The following is a 27,952-nucleotide window of genomic DNA, read 5'->3' on the forward strand; positions in this document are numbered from 1 at the left end:
TCTCTCTCTCTCTCTCTCTCTCTCTCTCTCTCTCTCTCTCTCTCCTGACAGCCCGTCAGTTTCTCATGCAGCGCGCTAAACAGTGGGCTGATCTGATCGCTCTCTCGGGTCCGGTTATACTTCACTCGCGTTTCTGTCCATATCGACAGGCGGCCGATCGATCGGAGCATCCCTAATTATTACCAGACATTTTGACTAGCAGGTTTTGAATTTACCGGTTTTGAATTAATTTTACCAGATAAAAACCGGTAATTACCGGCTAACGGAAACCCTGATGTGCGACTGTGAGTCCTATGTTGTAAAAAAAAAAAGAAAAACTCAAACTCAAAATTACGGGCCAAATAGTATTGCTGGCGGGCCAACAATGTCCCGCGGGCCGCCTGTTGCCGACCCATGACCTAGATGATCAGTATCAACCTTTGTTGTGTCATAACAGTTGAGCCCGCGTGAGGTGGAGAGACAAAGAAAAGCTAAAGATAAGGAGAAGAAAAACAAACATTGCCCATTATTGCCGTCTTTTGGCACACAGTTCACACACCAGGATGTTTTGTGAAATCTGAAAAAAGGGAAGTAAGATCAGATCAAGTGGCGGACAGATGCATCCTAATGCCAAGTGTGAACAGACTTAAAGCTTTCCAGTGTTGATCAGAGTACAAAAAACGCATGTCAAGGTAAACTCGATGTAGTACCTTGCCTAAATCTTTCTGCTGGCAGCAATTAAGTAATAATCAGGGGTAAACAATGTACTCTACATTTCCATTTGTCTGTTTTCAAAAATACTGACCTGAGATGTATGCGACTATAAATGTGCAAAAAATAGAATGAATATGAATTAATACATTTTTTCTAGTGCTGTCAAAATTATCGCGTTAACGGCGGTAATTAGTTTTTTGAATTAATTGCGTTAAAATATGTAATGCATTTGCGTACCGACGTACTTGTGAAGCTTTTCCAGAAGGCGGTTAGATCACCGGACGACAGAGTCGGTCTCCGTGTGCACAGACAGGGCTGCTGTTAACGTCGGTCTGTACAACGGACTTGTGCCAAAACTACGCCAACCGGCTGCGGAGGGAGACTCCCCCCCTTCACTGGAGAACTGCGCTAAAACAGCTGATCACAACGTTCACACTCTGTGGTCACGAAGTACTCCACTAGCCCTCCCCCCTGTCGACTTTCCTGAAGTACTCCCCCGTTGATAGAAATCAACACGTAATGAATTAAGACCCCACGGTTTGATGATTGATAGGTGTGTGGGTTGTCTTTCATTTTGACATGCAGAAAAATGTTATAATAAACATAGATACTGTATGTTAAATGGATATATCCGCCTTCTTTCATTTATCTTTCCATTCCCACAACATTATACATAAATAAATGGCATATTTTGGACATAGTTCGAATGGTGATTAATCATGATTAATACATTTTTAAACTGTGATTAATCTGATTAAAAATTGTAATCGTTTGACAGCCCTAATTTTTTCACAATAAAATTCAACTGTCCAGCTTTTGTGAAGCTTGTGATGATGAACTCCTACACAGACGAGTTATTGTGAATTTGTCTTCATTTGATAGAGGTTATTTATTTATTTATGGATTCTAATTGTATGATTTAGAAATTAGAACTACACTGCATTTCATTCTAACATTTCACTTTATTTATATATATTTTTTTATATCTGATGTAATGTTTATCAGAGATGTGCAAGTCTCCCTTCAGGTGAGAGTGCATTAGATACACTATTTAAAGGGCCTGTGACACGGTTTTCCCCCATCATCCAAACCCATCAATTTGAGTACATATTGTCCCCTTGAAAACCGTTACTGAACTGATTTTGGATATTTGTACTTTGATAACCATTAATCTGCCCTTCAATGTTGACAATTTTCTGGATCTTCTCGCGGATTCTTCAAGTCCCGCCAAATGATGGGTGACGTCATTGCGGGCACAGCGCCCCAGCTGCACCGTTCAGGATCCCAGCTTCTGCATGTAAACGCACGATGGTGCACACAGCAGCAAGCTCAGACAGCGATGACAGGTTAATGTTGAACGTGTCTGAGAGCTCATATGAGGCTGAAGGATCGGTTTATGTTGTATCTTCTAAGTTTAGGAATGAGGTGCGTCAATATGGGCGATCATATGGTCATGTAGCCAGTGGTGGAATGGGACTAAAAATCATCCCGGGACTCTCGACCGGCCCACTTCGGTTCCGCTAGTAAATTGTCAACGGGGGGAGTGGGGGATGTCAGGGGCGGCAGGTGCTGTATATAGTAAATGTAAATATGTAAATATTTGTGTCACTGCATCCTGGTAAAATACAAATATAATGTATAATGTCTGTGTCCTTGACATTAGCGCTGCTAGCCACCTGTGCCCTGTACTACGAAGCCAGTTCAACAGACCCTGGATATGTTTGAGTAACAAACAAACTAACAACAACAAACTAACAAACGAGATCTCGCTAAGCGGTCCGACGACGCTGGTTATCAACTCGGTAAATCAAGCCAGGGTTTCTCTCTCCAGCTGAGAGCGCGTTCACGTCTAAGACACGCGTGGATCTGACTTTAATTACATTTGTCTCGAGTGTTTCGTCAACATAATGTGTTAAATAATACTTCTGCATCCAGTCTGTGACACTGTGAGTGTTGCACGGCCAGATGAGGCTGGAGAAGCTGACTCAGATAAGGAAATATATGATATATTATGATATTATATGATCGATGATCTGATTGATGATGTAATATGAATGATAAGTGCGACACGTCGGCGTCTTCTCTGCATACGGCAGTTTAAACTGTATTTCCTTTATCCTGTAATATGACTTGAGAGATTTAAACTCCGCACACTGAGTGGATCTCTTTTCTATAGACGCCGGAGGCGGGCAGCGTCAGGTAAAAGAAGTTATTTAGCCTTCTCAAACCTGAGCCTCACGCGCCGCCTATGGGGGATGTGCTAGTTACTTATCCGACCGGCCCACTTCGGTACCGGCCCACTTCGGTACCGGCCCACTTCGGTACCGGCCCATCGGGACGAATCCCGATGGGCCGGTACCGAAGTGGGCCAGTCCGCCACTGCACCCAGCCCACGTAAACTGTCAACGGGGGGAGCCTCGCTGCGGGGAAACGGTGGACCTAGTGTCCCGATCAGAGTGGGAATAATAATAATAATCCCTGCATTTTATCCATTAATTTCCCCAACATTGTGGTAAAAAAACCACACGTTTAATCCATGTTGTTGGTGTACTACAACTACAAAAAGCATCGGTTTGTTTTCTCATCAGGAAATGCAGACCGGCTCAAACAAACGATCATTTAATGTATCATATGTTCGCCGAATTGACATGAAAGCACTAATAAATGTAGTTTCATCCACTTGAGTTTACAACCACAAAAATAATCGATTTGTTTTTATATCACATCCGACGGGAGGAAATTCAGCAGCTCTCACTCCCGATTTTTAATCCTAATGTAATCATCATCTTCACCACGATCATTTATGTTTATGTCGCCGAATTGACATGAAAGCACTGACAAATATGAATATACTGTAGTCAACTTCATTAAAACGTTATTAACGTGCCTAATCTCAGTAATTCACCATTTCTACGCATAACAACACACTTTGTCCGTGTTTGGCTCTCGAAGCGTTCCCGCATTGACGTCACTTCCGGCTTCCCCCAAAACCTCAAAATGAGTGAAGGAATTTCCCCGCGATGTTCGAAATTATTGATATTTAACGGAACGGTATCGCTTTTTCTTTTTTAAACTAACGGTTCGAGATTACTAGTAGACCAATATTTCATTGCACAACAGTTGTTGGGATGGTGTCACAGGCTCTTTAACGTTTGGGGGTATTAGTTGAGTTAATGCAGCTCGGCAACAATTGAAGCATGGTCTTTATTGTCCATGTAACTGCAGGTAAGACGCTGGAGTGTGTCGGAGCTGGTTCTGGTAAATTAATGATGTGACTAAAGAGGATAATACTGTATGCTGGAGATGTTCTGCTTATTATAACACCAAAGTTAAAACTGTGAGATTGAGTTTCTCGCTTTACTTATTTACTTAGTAAAGCTTAGTCATGCTGAGCCACACTTCTTCTCCCTCTGTCTTTTTTTAGGTTTATCGGACATGAACTGCTCTTACGTTTTCCCATTGGCAATAAAGGAACCCCTCGAGAGGCTGAGAGAAACCTTGACGCAGACAGAGAAGCTGAAACTAATCCAGCGGACAAGTCTTCTGGGCCTGATGTCATCAGGGGAAATGCCAAATCCTAATTTAAACAGGGAACAACCCTCATTACGTCAGTCGAGTCCTCCACAGTACGTCACTGAGTCCATGAGGTCATTCGGGGAACACATGAGCGTCACAGAGGAAGGCCAGCCAAAGTACCTGACCGGGTGTCCTCCCCTGGCTGACAGGTGTGTGTTCCCCTGGCACAGGAGCAGAGCTCTGCGTCCATCACAGACTGAACAGTGCATGGTCAGAGATGAACTTGAATCAACCGTCTGTCCGTCCAGTCAGTGGCTCATGGTGACAGACGTTATGTTTTTGGTTGAGTTTGTTGGTTTGTCAGCAGGATTATGAAAACAACCGATGCCTTATTTTCATTCAACTGTTTTACTGTTGAAACAGCCTCGGTGGAGGTCTGTGCTTCTCCGGTGCCCTTTCAATATTACGAGTATGTTTCCATGGAGCTCATACTAAAGCTTCTGCACTTTTAATTTGACAGACCAGCTGGTAAATGTGGTAGAAACAGATATTGGTACAGCTCATCTCATAATCAATTAGTTTGTGGTACTTCTCTTTTCAATTTTATGATGTTTAAAATGTATTCTGCGCCAGACAAGGTGGTGCAGTTCTGATACAGAGACAAAGTAACATAATTACCGTTTAAAGATTTGATTTTCAAACACGAAAAGTGGCCAATGCAACTCAATTGTGTATCTCATTGTCTTGTGTTGACAGTAAGATGTTCTCTCCTGACCCAAAAGGCAGTAGCAAAGTGCATGTGTGTGTTCTTCAAAGTGTTTGAGGCTCTTGTCATTTTTGTGAAACTCCTGGATGTTCACTGTTCAGTTTAGTTGAAACATCACATTGTCCCGAAAATCTAAAAACAGACCGAGTACAACCGTGAATAAGAACATCCTGCATGTCTCATGAACTGTGAATTCTCTGCAGTCTCTTTCCACACTTCTCTCACACATAAAACCATTACATAACATCACATCACGGCTTCTTGTAAACTAAACAGCCTTGGAACTGATGCTAATGTGTCGATGTTGACCTCATTTCAAAGTGCAAACAATGACAAGATGCAGATTTACCTGAGGCGGAGAGGCTCAAAGTTTTGAGCCAATTTGAGTACTTTACCAGCCAAGTGTTCTCACTCTCACAAGAGCATCAGTTAAACAGCTCAACTGTGTATGTGTGTGTGTGTGTGTGTGTGTGTGTGTGTGTGTGTGTGTGTGTGTGTGTGTGTGTGTGTGTGTGTGTGTGTGTGTGTGTGTGTGTGTGTGTGTGTGTGTGTGTGTGTGTGTGTGTGTGTGTGTGTGTGTCGTTGTATTTCAGTGTGTGTGTGTGTGTGTTTATTCGTAGGCTAATGAAGCAGTTGGCTGGCTGATTAGCTGGTTGGCAGGACTTCAGACACTGAGCCTTGTTTCAGACGGAGAGGCTAAACAGAGCATGACTGATGATCGTATTTGACGACGGGCAAACTCCTCACACCAGGAAGTGTGTAGGTGAGGAGAAGGCTGCTGTTGAATTCAGCCGCTGCAGTCACAGTCACAGTCACCACAGGAAACAGCCACAGAAAGACCTTTAGCTCAAATGCATTCCCAAATCACCTTCACATTTCAAGCAGTTAGCTAGGTCTTTAGCTTAAAGGTGACAAGGTGCCTTATGACTTTCTTAGAGAACTGGGGTCAAAAGTCAATTGGAGTAAAAGTATTTCAACATTAATAAATAAGTATTGCCATGAAAACCAGCTGCTGTAATTATGACAACTGAGTCGTTATACCATATTCATGTTTTATGGAAATTAGCACATTATATTTGAGATTGTTATCCAGAATGTAATTATATGCCAAACTAATAAATCTGCAATGTTGTCGGCCTATATTCCCTGACCACAATTATAGTTCTATATGCAAGCGGTGTACAGCAAATTGGAGACAAGAAATTGCAGTTTATAAAAAAGGCAAATAAGATACCAAACCACCATTTCCTTATTTTATCTGCAAAGATGCAGAGGACGTTTTGTAAAAAAATTATATATATGTATGCTTAAATAAATATGACAATCATTCGATGGTTCTTGTTTCTTACATAAAATAATATCCTGCTTTTACTTCATTTCAATCCCTGTATATTGAGCGTCTTTGGGATTTTGGAATGTAAGGAAACAAATCATTTAAAAACTGAAACTGTGATGGTAATAATATTATGTTTTTTAGCATTTTCTGAAATGTTACGCCCTCACCCAATATTTGCTCTATTTATAAAACCTTTGAAGTTTCTCACACTGAAAATTATCCTCGTCACAATTTAACCAATACATCGTTTTTGAACCACATTCATTAGAAACAATGACATTAACCACCTTGGCATGAATGACTGTAGCATCCCATTAACCAGACAAGTCTCACAGCAGGAGCTGCGGAGGACAGGTGCCGCCGTCCGACTGCTGAGCCTTTATCTGCCGCTAATTACCCGGCCTGTTAGGTGGAAATAGGTTAAGCAGTGTTTATCTCTGCGGGGCTAACATTCTCGGGGTTTGATACACTGCCAACACGGTGACTAACCTGATCCATCAGCATTCACACAACCACTGCAAGTCTGAACCCCTGCCAGGTGGCTGCGCTCCATACACACACATCTGTTATTACGAAACCACATTTTAACACACTTATTATACAACGTTAATGAGTGTTGTACTCTTTTTCTGTTGCCTCTTTTTGATCTGAGACAGCTCATATCTTTATATCTTAGCCTGAATTTCTAATCACAAAAAATACAAAGTAACCTGCAGATCATTCTGGGTTACTATGCTACCCCAAACAGATGATTTCATTTGGTCTGTTAGTGGTTTTTAACCGCCTCCAGGTTCACTTCCCCTCTACAAGCCACCAGTTACTCTGGCAGGCTACTTCTAAACATTACGTTTCCTTTTAGACTGCATATACAACCAGGCTCAAAGTTAATACAGAGAGTATGATTGGTTTTATAAAGATGATACATATTTAAGATATCAGAAGAGGCCGTTTCTTATCTTACCTATTCAAGCAATGTTTGGATGAAATGCATGTTTTAGGACCATTTAGGACCATTTATGGTATAGTAAGCTTTGAGAGTCTTTTTTGTTAGTCCTAGGTGTATGTTGTAATGTTACAAAATAATACATATAAATCTAGACGAAGTTTTAGTACACACATTTTAAATACTATCTGCTTTGTTCAGCACCCCTAATCTCAAACTTCAGATTATAAAGTTGTCCAATTCCAAATATCTCTGTTATTTCACATAATATGGTATTTTAACTGTTTGTGAATAAACCGAAACCGAGCTGTGGTTTCAAAGAGGGGAAGTGGAGGGACGTCACAAACATGTTGTTTTACCAGCAGATAGTGTTTAGCCCAATACATTCTGATGGTACTTTAATGTGTTTCTATAAGATAAGAGGGGAATCTGCAAGTAAACTATTATCATTTAAATGAAACACAGAAATAAGCCAAAATACATATTCTCTGTATCAGTGTAACAAATAAACAGGAAATGCAGATATATGATCAGTACAGCCTTAAGGGTCATCATAGATGTCATATTTGAAATACGAAACACCAACACGTAACTGTGAGGAGTATAACACAAAACCATCCTTGGTCTATATCGACACAATAGTCGTAAGTTATGAAATGCATGCATGAAAGTATTTGACTGCAACAAAGAACACTAAAATAATCGGACACATTTGATGATACTGCCAACGTCAATAGTTCCTCAAATGTGATGACTTTTCTAATATAATGAGACATTTTAATGACTAAAAGATTAATAAAGAATACGACATAATAAAATAAATCAAATAATTGTTTGTTGGACTTTTTCTAAAATAAATACACAATAAAATAACAGACAAAGGATTTTAAACGAGACAACGTCTGATCCGAAGAAGAGAACAAGACCAGAGCACAGCACTGTAATAACGGTGTTTTACATTCAAAACACAATTAAGTCTTTATTCCACGAGGCGATACCCAGTGGTTTAACCGTTCGTTGTGTCTATCCACATAATTACGGTTTCATTCTGCAAGGACAGCATCGAGGGAAATGAGCACATGGGCAACAAGATCCCCCTTTACAAAAAGCTGCCATGAATATTTTTCTTGTAGCTATAAAGGTGATCCTGAACCTTTAATAATCCACTCCACCTACCTCCCAAATTCAACTGGCATTAGTCATGTACTTCCTAAAATCTTGCCTTGTAAGACATGCCTACAGTAGGTGTTCCCTTTTAGCTCCAGGCAGGCAGGCAACAGTAAGAGTATCGAGGATAAGAAAAGGTATTATTTTATAGAAATGTTGAATCACGACGACGGACACTATTTAACTGCACTTAAACCTGACTATGGTTTGATCCTTTATCTGAAAGGCACCTTGATTTAAAGCATTCAATCAAGTGTCAAACCGTCCCTCAGCACGTGAACAGGAGTGTTATTATCTGAACCAGAGTTAAATTAGACCTGACCACCCTGACCCAGTCTAACTTTAGACAGTGGAGGAATGTCACAAGGTACTTTAACACAAGTATTGTACTTAAGTACTATTTTGACATTCTACTTGCATATTTCCTTTATGCTACCTGTACTTCAACTCAAGTACCATTTTCAATTCAGGACTTATACGTGTAATGGAGTATTAGTGTTTCTACTTTTACTAAAGTGACACATCTGAGTACTTCTTACACTACTGCCAAGTGACAGGTGATGTGGGAGCTGATCACAACTATACAGAAACTTTTAGGTAACATTGAGACACTCAAGCTCATCATACTGCTGTTTTAAGACGGGAAAGTACTCAGATGTTGTATTTAAGTAAAAGTAGTAATACCAGAGTGTATGACTACTCTGTTACAAGTAAAAGTCCTGCAATTAAAATGTTACTCAAGTAAAAGTACAAAAGCATAGGCATCAATACTTAGTATCGAAAGTCAAAACTGATTATGCAGATTGGTTTCGTTAACATTGAGACATTCAAGCTGCTGTTAGAAGATGTAAACAAAGTTCAACGAAACAACAGTCTGACTCGGCAGTCAAGCCCATCAGATAAATTGACATAAACAAAGCCGTGTGTCACTCACCTCTGTCGCGGCTCTGAGGACACAGAGTTGCAGCTTTGTACCGACAGAAGTGTGGAAGACTTCCGCGGTCCCAAAGGCGACGGCAGGAGGCTGGCGTTGGACGGGGACGCGGAGAGCAGGTTCCCAGGCGAGGGGAGCAGGTTCCCGGCCGAGGGGACCGAGCCTCTGCGGCACTGCAGCAGCACCTCCGCGCTCCCCACATCGTTAAACCCCGAGTCCGACGGCAGGACTAGGATAGGCGGTATGTTCAATAGTCCTGTCCTCGGTCCCATGGAGGGATTGACGTTCCCGCAGCTCACTGCTGTTGCCAACCTGGAGAATGTTCCGTATCGTCCGCCCATCTCCGGGCACAACCCGGCCGCCGAGTCCGCTCCCTCAAAGTCGGTCTCTTTGTGGCTTCCTCCATGCTCGTCTGAATTACTATGCACTGGCCGTCCGTCCAGTGAGATGTTACTAAGAAATAAAAGAGCTGCTTGTCTCCGACGAGAGTTCTCCCGGTTCCTCCGACTGTGTTCTCTGTTACCGTGCGTCTTTTTGGCCATCATCGCAGCGCTGTGCTGGGCACAGGCAGCAGCCGCCGCCATGGTCTCCGTCCCACGGAGGAAGAGTCAAGTGGAGGATGAGCTCCAGACCTGCAACTGTCAAATCTCTTTTACCCGGCGAGACCACGTTACGCCCTCCTCAGATCTCATTGGTCCAGGAGGGAAACGTGATGATGTGTGACGCTAGATATTTGACACGCTGTAACAACAATGTACACAAATGTAAACACACTGATCACACACAGTAAAACGTACTATCATAACATATTTCATTTATGTAATAAAAATATCTTTAAAATGAACATTTTCTTTTAACAATTTTAAAAGCAATAAAACACTTTTTTTTAAAGCTGAAAACTATGTTTCAAAAATAGCTACCATTATATGGCCAACATTTTTTTTACATGGGGAAGCCATGTTTTGTTTTTACCACTTTACCACTATCAGGGATTGGAGTAGACACATGTTACCTGGATAACCAACTGTGATTAGGTTTGGCCAGTATAAATTGCAAGAGGAAAGGCAATTGGAAAAGGTAATTGCGATGAATTATGAATTGTATTATTCTTTAGATTTGTGACTATATTTGTATTATATGAAGTAGTGTTAATATAATTGTTCTGTTTTGCGCAGTGCCTCTGTAATTCCTGCAGTATCAGGGCTGCCGATGCATTACCTGAGCCATCACTGCAGCTCTAACTGACAGCAGCTTTGTTGAACCCTCAGTGGATTTTCTCTGCACTGATCCCTGCAGTGACACTAGGCTGAGTGGCACCTGGCCAGCTCAGCAGGACGACCACACTGTGAAGTCTGACTGTGATCCTGCTAAATATAACCTGTACACACATCACTGTAATCCCAGTAAACTAAGTGTTGATATTTGACATGCACCTCCTGAACCCTTTCACCTGCAGATCCTCACATTTAACCACAACTGGAAATCCCAAAGTGAAATCATACAATTCAGTTTGATCACACTGGAAAATATTATTTGGTATGTGCATGGTGCTACATGTATGTTTAAACCATCCCTCCATCCATTATCTGCAGCTCATCATGTAGCATGGTTTTCAAAGAGGGAGGAGGGGCTTTGTATTCAGGCTCCAAACTATTTCAGGGGAGGCTTGGCTAATTGAAGAAAAAAATAGCATTGCTTATCAAAATAAAATTGCATAGAACAGCCTAAATGTGGATAGTTCAAGAGATAACTCAGTTTAGAATAATTGTACAGTTTGTTCCACTTCCCCAAACTCAGATTTCAGGTTGCCAGTCAATAAAAGAGATGACAGACAACAATTCACACTCACTTTACACCTACGGGCAATTTATAGTCACCAATTAACCAGACCAGAAACCACAACCTTGCTGTTGATGTTCAAAGCTCCATAATAAAGCTTTTCCAGTAACGTTTTTAAGTTGATCTACACACACGCACAACCTTTGACTTCAAGACTTCTTTGAATCAAGAAATGGCTGCAGCCTGACAAAAACACTTCTGTCAAAACATATTTAGTATTTTGAATGTATGATGTATCTCGTTATCTTACTTTCTCTTTCTATCGTTTCAACTAGGACTCTCCATGATATATATAATTTACGTAATAATTTATTGCAGTGCGTGTGATCCAGATATCCAGGTCACAAGGTTAAAACCAGCACTTTGTAACACCTCTGGAATGTTTACAGTGATGTGTCTGCTGCTGGTCAATTGTACTCTGTTCTTGATGAGTTCATTTAAAATCAAATGCACACAGCGTTTAGTCTGTTGCATAACGAGGGAGAGCAGACTCAGATGACTCGGGTGAAGCCCATGGGGGAGCTGACTCTCCCTCTGTGATGTTTCGTTAAGCTGGCAGAGGAGAAGACCGGGGGGCTACACAGAAGCAGTGCACCATGGGAAATGGTGATGCTGACGCCAGGATAACGGGTCAATGCAGCATTGGGAGAGAGAGCGGGGGACACAGAGGGAGGGAGAGATTTTAGATTTGTTTTTAAAGATTTTGTTATCATTACTAACACATCTATCGATCTATCTATCTATCTACTGTATCTATATCAATCTATCTACTGTATATATATATATATATATCTATCTACTGTATATATATCCATGTATCTGGTTCCAAACATTTATTTAAATCCTTTTTGAACTAAATGATGCCTCGCAATGGAGCTTTGTACTCAGCAGCAAAGAGGGTTATATATGTTGTCTTTAATTGCCTCCATGTGGACAGTTTTAGGTATTACAACCACTACAGAAAATAACGTATTGTAGAAGATTTGTAAACACTTAATTAAATCATGGCTTATGTGTTAAATCATAATCTTCCCATACTGTCTGATACATTGAAAATGAACTGCTTTTGTGTTAATTGAGTTTAATTGAATAAATACAGCTTAGTTTTCTTTGTCGTACTGTATTTTCTGTGCATGGAGCAGGAATTGCATATTAAACATCAACATTAAGAAGGGTACAACTGTCAGACAATTTATATTTACAGTGTATTGCCTATCAATAGAGAACACGAGCTGCCCTGATCTTGCAGAGAGTTTGAAAACGGTCTGAATTTGACTAGGTATCAGTCCCCCTCCATCAGAGGTAGTAATCTTCCTCCTCGATGTCTGCGTGTGTGTCCTGGAAGCCGAGCGCCTGGATGTCGTGGGTCATGTCTGTAATGCGTCGGTTGAATTCCTGAGATCCCGAAGCCAGAGAGCCGTTATCATACATGCTGAGGGAACACAAAAAACAATTATCTCAATTGTATCTCTCATCTCTAACTACTAAATAATAAAATGTCCAGGTGTGAGAGGGCTTCTGCATCCAAGTAAGAGAAATCAGGACCAAAAGCTACCATCATTAACAATAACCCAACATAAAACATAATGTCCCCCAAACAACGAAACCAAGAGCTTTTGACGAATGCGATAATGTAGCTACAAAAAGGGCGATAAAGCAATCAGAATTAATCGGTTTTTGTAAATTGTTAATGGCTAGAACATTACATTGTGAGGACACAGCAACTTTAACCACTATGTTAAAAAACAAAAACATGTGTATTTGTCCTTTCACAACACACACATACAAATAAAGCATAAATATCTGTACATTAACATTTTTCTTTTGGCTTTAAATATAAATGTACTGTCCTCCAACATTATGTTGGTGCTATCTTTTGATCAAAAATCATCAAAGTGCACCGTACAGATAAGTCATGATGGATTGTGAGACAGCAGTTTGTATGTAGAAAACCTCACAGACCAAACATGACCGAGACTCAAATCTTTCAGTAGCGAATCACAACCAGTCCTGACCTACATACCCTCTCATGGCCGGAGCCGACGTGTTGCTCATGCTGCGTTTGATGCGTCCGAAGCTGTCGGTTAAAATGCCTCCCTCCCTGATCCCGATGCTCTCCAGGAAACTCTCTAACACCCCGACGTCCTTGTCTGGGATGAAGGGACGCATGCCTGGAAAAACAGGGATAAAGAGTCAGATATTTATTTTCAGTATTCATTCATTCATATATTTATTATGACTTATCTCATTCTGTACTTTTCTCTGCACTTTACGGCATTATGGTTAAAGGCTCAACTTCATTTTGTATATCGGTACGAAAAGGTAATATCATCTTAAACTTATAAAAAACGTATACGATATTCAAAACATGACATTCAATCAATTGTGTAACCCCCATCAGTTGTACAAACTGACACACAATGCCTTGTTGTAGGGACCTGAAGGACGGAGACAGAGAATAACACCTGAAGGTTCTTTTTGGTTTGGAATCTGCTCTAAGACCATGTGAGCCAAGCAATGCTGTTTTTAGGATTTGGACATTGCTGACTAGTATTTGAAATGGCTCCTGTGGGGATTGTCCACAGTATTGATTGCATGTACGTCGCTTTTTGATAAAAGCGTCTAATAAGGAGGACACCAGGAAGTGCGCTATATAAATACCATGTATAATTATTTTCTGAGACAGAACCAGGCAGACCATTTACATGCACACAACTCTTTTTAACACACGACAAGGAAAACCCAAAAAAGCATAATAAGTCATAATTTTCCTCCCACATAAACTTATGAAATGAGAATTGAAGTCTCTGTGCTTCAAAACCTGCTCAGTGACTTTGCTGTTTTATTTTTTCATCCCAACCGTTTGAGATCATTATTACACACCGGCACACTGGGCATTAACAACAACAACAATGGGTGTGTGGAGATACACACCACACATCAACCGCTCTCTCTCACGCTCACTCACAAACAGGAAGTTGTGGTTTCCACAGAGGAAGTGGGTCAGAGCTGAATTTGTTGCGGTAAACACACATACAGTAAACATCCACACATAAACACACACACGTGCGCACACACACACACACACACACACACACACACACACACACACACACACACACACACACACACACACACACACACACACACACACACACACACACACACACACACACACACACACACACACACACACACACACACACACACACACACACACACACACACACACACACACACACGCTACATCAATAATATATATAGTTCACACTCATTCTTATCTCTGCAATATAACCAAATAAACAATATAATAAGTAGGTTGTGGCTTTCTGCTGAGTTGCAGTCAGTTAATGAACTGTGTGTGTGTGTGTGTGTGTGTGTGTGTGTGTGTGTGTGTGTGTGTGTCTCACCCATCAGCAGGAACTTGCGGTTGTCTCCGTAAAGTTGCAGCAGCTCGGTGCAGAAGTGATCGATGTTTGATCCCAGCCTATATTCTCTCAGCAATACCGCAAAGTGCTGCAACTCCACAGGACTCAGCTTATTACGCAGCTAACACACACACACACACACACACACACACACACACACACACACACACACACACACACACACACACACACACACACACACACACACACACACACACACACACACACACACACACACACACACACACACACACACACACACACACACACACACACACACACACACACACACACACACACACACACACACAATATTTTTTTTTATTCAACCAGTCAATAAACACAATGTAGCTTGCCATCTGTCCCTGCTTATGAAACCTACTTTAGTTTCAGGACATGACCCATTAACTCTACTGTAGTAGCTTAAAGGCAAACACATCTATTATTATAATTGACAAGTATAAGATAGCTGCAAGCTGCATTTAAAGCCACACTGTGTTAGTATATTACCTCAAAATATATGTATATTTTTATCATAAATTAATCCTTTGAGTGAAATGTACTTAGCTTGTTTTTCCTTTGTTGTGGGAGACAAAAGGGAACTTTGGCCACTGAAGCTATACACACACACACACACACACACACACACACACACACACACACACACACACACACACACACACACACACACACACACACACACACACACACACACACACACACACACACACACACACACACACACACACACACACACACACACACACACACACACACACACACACACACACACACACACACACACACACACACACACACACACACACACACACTCACTGTGATCATGTACTCCTGCATCAGCAGCAGGGCGGGGTTAGTGTCTCCTCCGTCACTGGCTTCAGCGAGACTGCGATGGGAGTCCTGCAGCGAGAGAGACGAGCTCTCACTGTATGTCTCACTGTAGTACGGCTCAAAGGCCTCCTGGGAACCATCACTGAGAGAGAGAGAGAGAGAGAGAGAGAGAGAGAGAGAGAGAGAGAGAGAGAGAGAGAGAGAGAGAGAGAGAGAGAGAGAGAGAGAGAGAGAGAGAGGCAGACAGGTGGTGGGATAACATCATTATCAAAGAACCATCAGGATCACCTAACATTGAAACAGTAATGGATTGATGGTGATCAAATGTCAACCACTTAGCCGATATGGACTGTGTGTCAATTCATTATCCTCAATATTTGCTTTTGAATATTCATTGTCTATCTATGCACATTGTACCTGTTCAATGTCAAAAACATAATTCCATTTAATTAATAATACAGTCATCAAATAGTCCCACACATTCCTCCTTAATCACAACAAAACGGGCCTTCTGCTTGACTTGATACACATTCTCTGTTTGGGTATTACAACCAAACTAATGACAAGAGAAGCTACTGGATTATCCAACGTGCTTAAAGTTTTCAGGACCGTATTTTAAGATGGAAAGGTCCAAATATTTAGGACATTTCATGAATTGTATTCATTCTGAATATGGATGTTACTCACTATGAGCTGCAGCAGCTGAACTCGGGATCATAACTGTAGGACACGTCAGTGAGACAGCTGTCACCTGCACAGAGACACACACAGACACACAAAGCATTTATACTTTACACCTTCTGATCAAGTTAGCTTAACTCTTAAGCCTTTTTATCATCCATATGGACACTGCAATGTTCATTAAATGTCCATGCAAACAACATACTGATGATATACAGAAGCTGACCATGGAAGCCTATAGTAGTGGAGGTACAAATACAACCTTTTCAGAACATGTGATGTTATTGTTGCATTTTAGGACTCTGGCACGCATTGACGTTGGAGACAAAACTTGATGACATGTAGTTGTAGGTCAGGATGCTAATGTAGTATGTGTTACGCTCAACAGACGTCTCTTTAAGCGAACATGAACAAAACCTCTAATCAGATTATCTGAAAAAGATAAATAAATGTCGAGCAAAGAGCTCTCATAAAATGAAAATAACTCACAGTACATGACAATTAAAAGAAAAGAGCACATTTTGAAGTCCCCAAAGGTATCTTTCTTTCTTTGCTGTGCTTGTCACTCACTCCTCTGCAGCCAGTATCGGTCCGGCACTGTGTGATGAAAGCCGGCTCTGTCCACACACTCGATGGTCTGATGGCCGTAAATGATCTGGAACATCTGACAGATCAGAGAGCAGTACTCCTCTGCAGCTTCCTGCACACACACACACACACACACACACACACACACACACACACACACACACACACACACACACACACACACACACACACACACACACACACACACACACACACACACACACACACACACACACACACACACACACACACACACACACACACACACACACACACACACACACACACACACTGTCATCCCACTGCAATAGTAATCACTGTAAGGTTTCAGCGTTAGAGTTCTTTTAGTTTATTGTTTTGTGTTTATTCTTGTGGCCTTGCATTTTATTTTGATGTTGATTCTGTCCTCTCTTTTCAGGTGTCTACACTTCCTGTCGTTGTGTGCCACCTGCCAGCTTGTGGTCTCCTGCTCTCCTGCTTGTTTTCACCTGTGCCTCGTTAACCGTTGTGTGTATATGTAGCCCTGGGGCCTGTACTACGAACCTGGTTAAACCTAACCTGGATATGTTTGAGTTAGCCGGTTGGCCTAATCCAAAACATACGCGCTCTCGCTAAACGATACTACGACGCGGGTTATCAAGTGGATCGCTCAAGCCAGCCGTGTCCTATCGAGTTAGGTGCGCGTTCACATGAAAGGGGTGGTATTTGGAGCATTCGACCAATCACAAACATGGAGAAGCATACTGACAGCACAGCGTCATACTTCCTGAATGAAAAGTGAACTTTAATATTAGTCAAAAATGAAGAAGTTAAACTTTAAACATCCATGACTTAAACACTTGATCCAGGATAAAAGCCACAGAGCTGCACCTGCAAGGTGAACACAGCTGGAAAAAGAAAAAGTGTTTGAATGCGTACATTAACAGGTTTATGATATCACTGCCCGTCTAAAACACGATCTGACTTTAATTACATTTGACTCGAGAGTTTCGTCAACTTAATGTGTTGCTTAAAATAATACTTCTGCATACAGTATGTGACACTGTGAGTGTTGCACGGCCAGATACGGCTCAGCTGACTCAGATAAGGAGATATGATACATTATGAAGTGATATGCCGCGGACTGTACTTAATGTACTCTGATCCGGTTACTTATGTTGTGGCAGATATTTAAGTAAGCTTTCTTAACGCTAATGTTATAATAGTCAGATTGCTCTGAAGATGGGAGGTGATATTCTATTAATGTTCACGTTCACACAGTCGGTGATTTTTGCCGGCCGTCTTTCCTGCGACGGCAGTTTTTCTGTATTTCCTTTCTCCTGTAATATGACTTGATCGCTTTAAACTCCGCACACTGAGCTCTGATTGGTCAGCAGGCTGTGCTTTCACTGAGTTGAGCTCTTAGCCTGCAACCTAACCTGGTCCAGACCAGGTTAGCTGCTTAGCATATATTACCATGGAGATCTAGCCTGCTAAAAAGAGAACCAGCTTCGGATGACCGGAAAGCCGGAGTTTCCCCTGAATTTAGCCGGCTAAGCGAAAATCCTGCTTCGCAGTATACCCCCCTGTTCTCCTTTTGTCTTTTGTCGGTTCGTCTCAACACTAAGTCCATGTCTGTACTTCCTCGTGTAACTTTGAGCAACCTAGTCGAACCTAATGAACTATTGAGTATCCTAGTAGATCCTAGAAACCTTTTTCTTTGAAAAGTCTTTTGTATTATTAGTTGAACCTAGCGAACTTTTGAGTGTCCTAGTTGATCCTAAATACCTTTTTACTTTGAGAAGTCTTTTGTATATTAAAAGATATTTTTGAAGTCAAGAAAGAATCATGCATCTGAGTTCTTGTGAGTCCTTTGTGTCAATCACAACAACAGCTATGTCTTCTGAAATGTATCTTCATTCTTTAAATCCTGTTTTCCAACAGCCTTTTGTCTGCTGAGTTAACTACACGTGTTTTACTGTGTGAGAAGCTTCACTGCAGTTCCTGCATGGATTGGTCCTTTGTTCAAGTGCACATAAGTCATGAGATTTTACCCAGCAACCCCCCAAAGCCAAGCAGTCTGGGAGACAAAAGGGAACATTGGCCACTGAAGCTATGCACACACACTCAGACACACACTCACAGTGATCATGTGCTCCTGCATCAGCCAAATTCACAATACAACTCTGCCAATCCAAACAAACTGCTCTGAGGACAAGAACACGACGCATGCTCGCACCCACAGAAGCACACTGACACAAATACAATGACAAAGCTACTCTGTTGTGATACCACAGGTTATGCAACAACACAAAGTCTCAGTTTTGTGTGTTTGTGTGTGTCTAAAAGTATTGCCACTTATTTTCAAGGAGCCAAGTGATTAGTGAACCCCGCTGTGCTTTCTCTAGCGAATGTCCACAGTGATATTTACAAGTTATCAACTCAGCAGTTCCATGGGTGGGTTTTGCTCGGAACGGCATTTGACTCCTATTGGATGGATTATTGTTAGAATCAGTTGCAATGAGGTAATCCCTTCCTTTGCATATAGCGTCACCAACAAACAGGTCATCACCCCTTCCTTTACAAAACTAATACCAATAGCGACATTCCCATTATCTTTACTTGAAGTTCAATGGGCTTTCTTTCCTTTATTTTCATAAAGGCTAAATGTCTACCGGTCCCGCTATAGGTCAATACTCAACACACACATATGAGTTAAAGTTATAGACGATCTCATCGAACACATAAGGCACATTTCGCAACATGTACCATTCCTAAGCTGACTGACATGTATTGACAGCAAATGTAAGGTCATGGAACATCATTTTTAGCAGGAACTTGAATACAGTTGAGTAATAGTGTGAGGTATGAAGTTATTGTGTAGAGTGACTTTCATCAGCAGTGCCCCACCCGGTTCTCCACGGCCAGGATGACCAGGTTGCAGTAGGCGTCTGGGCAGGGTGTCGGCTCCAGCGGGTTATGGTTCCTCCTCTCCCAGCTGCCATAGCTCTTCCCCCGTTCCCAGCTTCCTGTGCAGGCCTGCCGTCGCTCCCAGCTCCCCCCGGCACCACCTCCCCTCCTCTCCCAGCTCCCACCTCCTCCTCCCCCATGCCTTTTCTCCCAGCTACCTCCACCTCCACCTCCTGCTCCCACTCCCCAGCTCCCGCTCATGGGTCTTGCTCTGCGGTTCTCTAAACTCCCTCCTGTTTTACGTGTCTGCTGCCTCCTCTCCCAGCTACCTCCCACTCTCTTCCTCTCTAAACTGCCTCCTCCTCCTCTTTCTCCTCTTTCTCCTCCTCTTCCTCCTCTTCCTCCTCCTCTTTCTCCTCCTCTTTCTCCTCCTCCTCTTTCTCCTCCTCCTCCTCCTCCTCCACCTCCTCCACCCCCCCTCTCCACATTTGGATTTTTGTCGTGGTTACTCCTGGATAATGAAGGCCTCCAGTCGACTCCACAGATTGTGTGCCGTCGCTCCATCGTGCCCCCTGCAGGTCGAGGGTCCGCGTTGGAGCTCATGGTTTGACGTCGGCTGTCTACGCCCGTTGGCTTTTTCCTGTCCAGGCTGTCGTCCCCAGCAACCACTGTGTCCACGTTCAGACCTGTGGGACGAGGGTTCAAAATGTGAACACTATCTTTGTCATAGAAAAGCTAGTCCATCCTACCAAATGTTGCCTGTGAAAAAAAAAGAAGAAAACCCTGGAAGAATCCATAAATTAACCGTTTGCTAAAACAGCACCTAAATAGCAAATGGTTTCTTTTTTCTTTATCCTTTAAAAACCAAAAGACAAAGAGCAAAGATTAAGGAATGGACTGAACTTTGTGTCTTGTTGAGATCTCCATATTAGGTTGAATACTTCAAACGAAAGTTAATTATAATCAAATATAATCAATTATATTCTTGTATAACCCAAAATGAAAATGCTTCATATTTTATGATTTTCTATATTTACAGTATAAACAAAGTGGTTTGTTAAGTTGAGTGTAAAGGCCGCTACACACCAACCTGAGACCAAAGAACGTACCGAAGGCGTCCCGACTTTTACGTCCCGACTTTTATGTCCGCTACGTCGCCTGCGCCGCCTACGCCGCCCGCCTACGAACACACCGCAAAGACTTCAGTCGACGAGTGGCAAAAACTGTCGTTACCAGCAGGCAGCGGTAGTGTGTATTCGTCTTTCAAAAGAGGCAACAGCCAATCAGAGTGATTTCTTTGGCCGACTTTCTTTGGCCGATTCAACATGTTGAAACGGACGCGGGAGGTGTGAAAATGTGCCGTAAAGCAACGACGGTGCAGGACACACCAACCTGAGTAGGGCGCCGCGAATGCCCGACGGCCTCTGACTCCCAAAATCGGGTAGGTGTGTCAGGGCCTTTAGACCTATTATGGTTTATGAGGTGTCACTGATAAGAGAGGAGAGACAGTTTCTTCCCTCTTCCCTCACAGCAGTACACAGGGAGGGGGGCTCCTGACTTTTTGGAGAAAGACTGAGGCCCCAAAAAGGTGTTTGTGCCATAGCCGAGAATAATATTTTGCAAGTCCTGCACACTAGAGGCCATGCCCAGTTTCCACACATATGGGTATGGAGGAGGTGTCTTTAGGTTTTTCTGTCCTGTTTCGAGCATAAAAACACTAGTAGAGAGGGAGAGAGAGAGAGAGAGAGAGAGAGAGAGAGAGAGAGAGAGAGAGAGAGGGGGGGGGGGGGGTTCCCCTGGTATGCTCTGGTATGAGCTGGGTTTTCCCCCCCAAGGTTCTCTCAAACTTGGTAAATATTTCTTACATTTCTGTTTATGGAATGCTGAGTGAATTGTTGGATGAAAGTTTGAAACTGTTAGATTCCACTGAGCGTTTACGAGGAACTGCCTCTGAATGTTGTCAGGCTGTAGGTGTGAATGTTAGCACCTTCGATCCGTGAGGAGATTCCTGTGGATTATGTCGGAAGACTTTAATGCCTAAATTATGGATTAAGGTTTCAGATTAGAAAATGACCACAGTATGATATTGTGGAGGCGTGCGGCACAGTGGATTGTGCGTTGGTGTTCGGATCAGGGGGTCACAGGTTCAAATCCCACTGCAGTCAGCATGTCGTTGTGTCCCTGAGACACTTCACCCCAAATTGCTCCTGTGGGGATTGCCCACAGTATTGAGTATGTCAGTCGCTTTGGATAAAAGCGTCTAACAAGTGACATGTAATGTAATGATATGTTTAGTATGATTGTAATGTTGTAACGAGAGAAGGTAAAAACTCTGTACAAGTGTGGACCATATTTCTTCAAATAAACTGATCCCACCTTTTGGATTGGGACAACTTAAAAGACATCTGCGCTCTCCTCTCCTGCTTGAAAGGTAAGACATGCCACACACACTTAGGTAGGGCTACACCTCATTTACTGATATCAAAATCCTTCGGGATCGCTTAAACAGATTTAGCGGGTCATCTGAATTGAAACAGCAGTTAATTGAACCTGGTTCTTCAGGAGTTAATAGAGGTGAGACCTTGCTGACGTTGGTGGATCTGAGCCATGCAGTAAACTTACTTAGACTCAATAACTTCTGTTAGGTCAATTAGTAGGTCTGAGTAATTTGCCGGACTAAATGATCAGGCCTCCCGACCCCAAGAGTCTGTAAGCAAAAGTTAGCATGCAGAGTTGACGATAGCTTACTACAGTATCATTACTCTACAAAAGGCAAGCGGCATTACAAGCAAGATGCTAGTCATATCAGAGCAAAGAGTAATGATGGCGTCCCTGTCCGTTTCAGCATTTGGACGGGGACAATTTAAGTGTTGCGTTTTAGAAACTCATTGGTGATCAGAATAAAGAAAACTCCTTTCCGTTAGCCAAATTACCTTCATGTTGTAATTAAGTAAGAATATACCCCTGTCTATAGTCAAAGTTATACACTCAAATATTGTGTCAAACTTATTCAAGATTTGGCTACATTCTTTTTTGTCAGCTGAGAAGTAGAAGCATTGTTAAAACATCCTGAGTGCCCATTGGTCATAGAGTAAGTGACAGCGATTGGTCCTCAGGTGTGTCCATTGACTGTCACACAAGCAACTAATGCATATCCCCCCTCCCCATACGTCAATGTGTTTCAATCTGAATTGGCGCTTTTTGGCATCAACACGCCGTTACTAAAGTCCAGTGGCGAGCCGTCAGGGCCCTCTATTTGAAAACATTAAAAAAAAATATATATATTATTTTTTATATTTTGTTGTTGTTACATTTTTCATTAGTTTTACCAAAATAACTTGATTTAATTGTATTTAAAATAATATTTCCAAATAAATAAATCCTTCGAATCTGCCTGTTCAGTTTCTGTTGGAATGGGAAGGGTTAAATGCAGTCTCTGCGAGTTACTGTGAAGACGGGAGAGCTTGGTCCCTCTCTACATTCACAGAGGGCCAGCTATAACTCAACGAGAGAGTAATGTCAAATGACAGTACAATTGACCAATCATATCTTCCCTCTAAATGGGCGGGCTTTATTTTCGCGGACTTTATGACAGGTTCCGCCCGCTGTGAGGTCAGTGGTGCAGTGACAAGTGGTGCAGTGACGCGTCCTAAAACCCGGAAGTAAGCTGCGCTCGGGTTCCCTCGACAGAAAGCAACGGGATTTCTCCATAGGATTTTGGAAAATAGCTCGAAATAAGGTCTGTGGAAAACGAACCTGTTAGATAAATGCACGTTGTGTTCAGCCGGATAATATCCACATGTCTATCCTACTTTTTTTGATTCATAAATCTAATCGATAGATTTATGATGGATAGATTTATGATTAGCATAAATTCGTTCATGATAGCTCACTTCAGTGACAGTGATGACATCGTTGCGAAATTATTAACCGAATCATTTTCAAGATTGCGTTACAATGATAAACTGGAGTGGCAAAGGATCAGCTGCATGACCCGCAAGTGCTTCATCCAAAAGGACAGGAGGATGGATTTTGTGTTTCAGTGATTTATCATCAAAGGTAGGCCTAAGTCATTTTCAATGTTGGCCGCTGTGCCGACTTAATTCATTTGTAATTATTACTTGGCTGTGGGTGCCCTGTCATGATAGGTGTTTATATAAATGGTGTTGTTTTGTGTGGTAGAGGGTCGCTGTCATTGATGCGTTTTGCACCCCGGACCTCTGTTTTGATATTCCGCTGAAGTATACGTTGAGACGTAATATCTCTTCTTTTTTTTCGAGGGAAGGGGGGTCAGAGGGCCTAGGTATAAAAGTCACGGCTCGCCACTGTTAAAGTCTCTCTGCTTTTAGACAGATGATGTTAGCATAGCAACTGAAGCTCATCTGGCTGTTTGTTGTTCTGTTCACTTTGCCCCTGCCCCTGTCTCCGATGTAAGCGTGACATATTTGGTTCTCGGTTCTTAACGGGCAGTCAAGTGAGGCCATTGTTTTGGGGCCAACAGTCGGCCCATGGCGGTGGAAACAGGAACCGGTGCTTGATCGGGCACTAGCTCCGAACTGGCCCTGGCTCTGCTTTGGGGGGAAAGGGGCATATATGGTCCTCACCTGTCTTGAGGACCAGCAGGTGCAGAGCGTCGTCCCTCAGGTAGGAGGCAGCAGCGATCTCATGTGTGGGAATCCTCACCATCAGCTTCTCGTTGTCTCTCCACGTCAGCAGCAGACAGCGCGCAGACAGACTCAGAATACAGTCCTGATCCACGCTGGTCTTCAACGGCAGCACCTTCAACTGCTACTGACCAACAAACAGAGACACATGGTCTTAGATTGTTGATTAAAGAGTAAGACTTTGTTAAATCACACTTCGACATGGTCTCACTTGAGTTGTGATGAGTGCTGAAATATTCTCTTACACTATTGTATCTGTTTTATTTGTTTTATATCCTCATGTTGCACAGTGACATACGCTTTTCATTGCCATATCTACACTGTAGCTAATGTGCACATGGAAATAAAACCTTGAATTGAATTCAATTACTGTTTCACTAACCTTGGCTGTTGTCAATCACTGCTTATTGATCATTACGCCTGGGAGAGCTAAGCTTATAATACATGGATGATCCCTGGCTTTAGCTGCTATCCGGTACAATTCTTTCTTATTAATTCTGGAATATATTGTGTATTCATCACCAACATCACCAGTGACTATTTATCAACTGGTTAATGATTAATGTCAGATAGCATAGGCCATATATTATTGATTACTTACACCAAAAATGAAGGTAGGTCTATAAATAGGTGCACTAATACAACAATGATTAAACAGTGATTTTAAATTGGCTTGTCATGATTAACGTCAGTGATTAAGGTTGAATAAAGGGGATAAGTAAGAGCATATTGACTACTTGGTTTATATTAGTTAATATCCATTGATTTAATTAGTTATAGATCAGTGGTTGGTTATTGATAATGTATTGATTGCTACCGCGGCTGTTTTAAGTTATAGATGCTGGCCATCACTCAGAGGTGTTTAATTATTGATCCCTTACCTCAGCAGTGATTATTTACAGATAAGTAATTGATTACTGACCCTGGCTGTGTCGAGGAGTTGCAGCAGCTCGTCGCGGCTCGAGGGGTTCAGTGAAACCGACACCCAGGTCAGGTGACCGAGGAACTGAATTGAGAGGACAAAGGTGAAGCAATTATCAGAAGGTCAATAATGACTTCAGTATGTTCCGATTTATCGTTGCGTATCTCACGTTCTACCTTGACCTCCTTCTCGATGTAGTCGAAGATCAGCCTCTCAGGGTGGATGAGGTAATCGGGGGGGTAAAGAGGGACGGTGTGCAGCGGGCGCCGGTAAATGCTGCCTCGATCCAGCTGCTTGCGACCAGATTTTGACCAGACAAGCCGCTTAATAGGAGAGACAAAGCTCTGAGGAGAGAGAGAACACGAGATAGGCATGGGGACAAAGTGGAAGATAGGATAAGACAATATTTAGATATATAAGATATACAGATGATTTGGTGGATTTAATACTTTGGTTCAAAGTAATATATGTCACAGTAAGTAGAAGGCAACCACGCACACTTGCTTTGTCTCCTTTGTGGTGCAGGGAATGAATTACCCCAGAGGTTCAATATCAAATAAGTTAATGGAAGTGACATTTCAGTAACATGCCCTTAACATATAAAACATGTGGCGAAATAAACTAAATCAATGTAGAGGTGAAATGTGTGGACATGTAACTTTAAAAAAACTCCTGTCATCATTGTTGCAACCTGTGTGTTCTACCAGAAACCCAGAATAAAAATATCTAATTAAAATGTAGCATAATAGGCCCCTTTAAATGTTAACTTTCACTAATTGTAAGTCTCCTAAAGTTACTAAATTATTAATAAACTGTTTACACACTTTAGTATTCTGGCTTTAACTTTCCAGCAGTCTCGGAAAGGGTGTTTTTGTTTGAGTTTAAACTAGAACATCATTCAAAATGTTTGATTTGTATGGCACACATGACTCAGTGTGTGAGTGTGTGTGTGTGTGTGTGTGTGTGTGTGTGTTACTGCAGCACGTCCCCTCGGCTGTTCGTAGAGTGATTGACAGGTGAGCAGTGATCTCTGACGGCTCCCTGCTGAGACGCACTGTCAACACAGCACACACTGTTGGACACCCGCTGACTGACACACGCAATCACACATTAATTAACTGTGGCTGGAGGGAATGAGGCGAATGGACATTATCACACACACACACACACACACACACACACACACACACACACACACACACACACACACACACACACACACACACACACACACACACACACACACACACACACACACACACACACACACACACACACACACACACACACACACACACACACACACACACACACACACACACACACACACACACACACACACACACACACACACACACACACACACACACACACACACACACACACACACACACACACACACACACACACACACACACTGAATAAAGAGAGGAAATGAGTTTGCTATGGAATTTAAAACGTGTCTTTCTTTTTGAAGAACAAGGGCAGATTTCTCAAAACGAGGCTGAACGTCTCTGGACTCAGCTGCATTTAAATGTAGGACAGAGAATATCTTTAATGAGTTTTGTCCTTCCTCTCGTTCCTGTGAGGTTTTTGAAACAGAAAGAGGTATTTAATTGGATTTTGGAATGAATTATTGTAACAACCTGCGCATGTCAAAGAAGTTGCTGTAGAGCTAGTTAATACTGCGGTGTTTGCTTTCTCTTCTTGTTATTATAACTTACAATTCTTCTCCCTATTTAATAAAGGTTTTTCTTTTAGATATCTGCTTCTGAAAACTTGAAGCAAGCCACCTTTAAGGTTATCATCGGTAATACTGTAGTCCAGCATGTGCAGTATGCTGCATGTGTACGTCATCGTGCAGACACCATGTCAGGTCAGGTAAGAAAACACGGCTTGGGAAATCATTTTTAAGAAAAACATTCGTACTTTGAATACATGATTATGTTTGCATTAGCTCTGGTTCCTTCAAAGGTCACCACAGCCAAGAAGAATTGGTCAAGACTACTCATTTGAATCTCATAGTTTACCAAAACGCAACGCAAAAGATGTACACAGATTTAAATGAAGTGAACACACATTCCAACAGGATGCATTTAAATTAACAGATTTTGCCACAAATGTTTTAAATTGTTAAAATACTGTTAAAATACCGTAAGCTCATTTAATTTTTCTTACAAAGGATGTTTTGATAGGTTAGGGTCAATACATATCCACTGTGTGCATCTACTCAGCTTGATTGGTTTATCCTAAGTTAAAAAGACAACATCTAAACATCTGCTGCTTCAAAATAATACAGTCCCAATATGCAGTTGGATGAAACAGGACGAGACTTCCTCTGGAGAAAGTTTATGAAAAGTCACCCACTTCCAAATGACGGAAAAGTGGAAAATGCTGAGTCAGAACAGAAGAAATTACCTTCTTGGATTTCTTAGGTTCATAGTCCATGACGGTTTGGTCGCCCCTCTGGGTAAGATGAGTCCTGTAACTGCTCACTCTCTTCCTGAATGTATTTCTTTTGTTTCAATTTCCCTTTTGATGTCTTTGGGTCGCAGTTTGTTTTTCCATTGTTTCTTCTGAGTCTCCGTCTTCATGTTATTTAAGCCTCCGTCTCGTCTGCTTCATTCTTGTTCTTTCTGTTTCTACACTGATTGTTCTTTTGACACACACACACACACACACACACACACACACACACACACACACACACACACACACACACACACACACACAC

The 27,952-nt window shown here is 42.0% G+C and overlaps 2 protein-coding genes across 3 annotated transcripts in view; both read right to left on the reverse strand.

Moving 5' to 3' along the window:
- The window catches only part of cables2b (Cdk5 and Abl enzyme substrate 2b), a 44,775-nt gene extending 34,687 nt beyond the window's left edge, over positions 1–10,088 (reverse strand). The window contains exon 1 of the mRNA XM_034087885.2: positions 9,356–10,088. Coding sequence (XP_033943776.1) covers positions 9,356–9,939 — 584 coding nt within the window. The 5' untranslated portion in view covers positions 9,940–10,088. The remainder of the gene's footprint in view (positions 1–9,355) is intronic.
- Positions 10,089–12,144: 2,056 nt separating this feature from the next.
- Positions 12,145–27,880, reverse strand: ccm2l (CCM2 like scaffold protein). 2 transcript variants are annotated; one of them, XM_071203726.1, is made up of 11 exons: positions 27,637–27,880; positions 25,395–25,562; positions 25,219–25,302; positions 24,237–24,420; positions 19,633–20,318; positions 16,726–16,855; positions 16,162–16,225; positions 15,460–15,616; positions 14,605–14,710; positions 13,218–13,365; positions 12,145–12,626 (listed from the first exon to the last, which is right to left on the reverse strand). In XM_071203726.1, the coding sequence occupies exons 1-11, from the start codon at positions 27,664–27,666 to the stop codon at positions 12,491–12,493; spliced, it is 1,893 nt and encodes a 630-aa protein (XP_071059827.1). In that variant the 5' UTR covers positions 27,667–27,880; the 3' UTR covers positions 12,145–12,490. The 2 variants fall into 2 exon arrangements, with proteins under 2 accessions (XP_071059827.1, XP_071059826.1); XM_071203725.1 differs by having other exon boundaries at positions 12,149–12,626; positions 14,605–14,743.
- Positions 27,881–27,952: the final 72 nt, after the last annotated feature.

The sequence above is a fragment of the Pseudochaenichthys georgianus genome, chromosome 7, assembly GCF_902827115.2.
Source record: "Pseudochaenichthys georgianus chromosome 7, fPseGeo1.2, whole genome shotgun sequence".
Classification (NCBI taxonomy): domain Eukaryota; kingdom Metazoa; phylum Chordata; class Actinopteri; order Perciformes; family Channichthyidae; genus Pseudochaenichthys; species Pseudochaenichthys georgianus.

Bases quoted from the DNA above. Each gene is read 5' to 3' on its own strand.
- ccm2l (XM_071203725.1), bottom strand. From the start codon at position 27,666: ATGGACTATGAACCTAAGAAATCCAAGAAG. The intron at 16,856-19,632 runs GTGGGGCACTGC...GTGTGTGTGCAG, and splicing joins TCCTGGCCGTGGAGAACCGG to GAAGCTGCAGAGGAGTACTG. The intron at 13,366-14,604 runs GTGAGACACACA...CTGTTTTTCCAG, and splicing joins CCGCAAGTTCCTGCTGATGG to GCATGCGTCCCTTCATCCCA.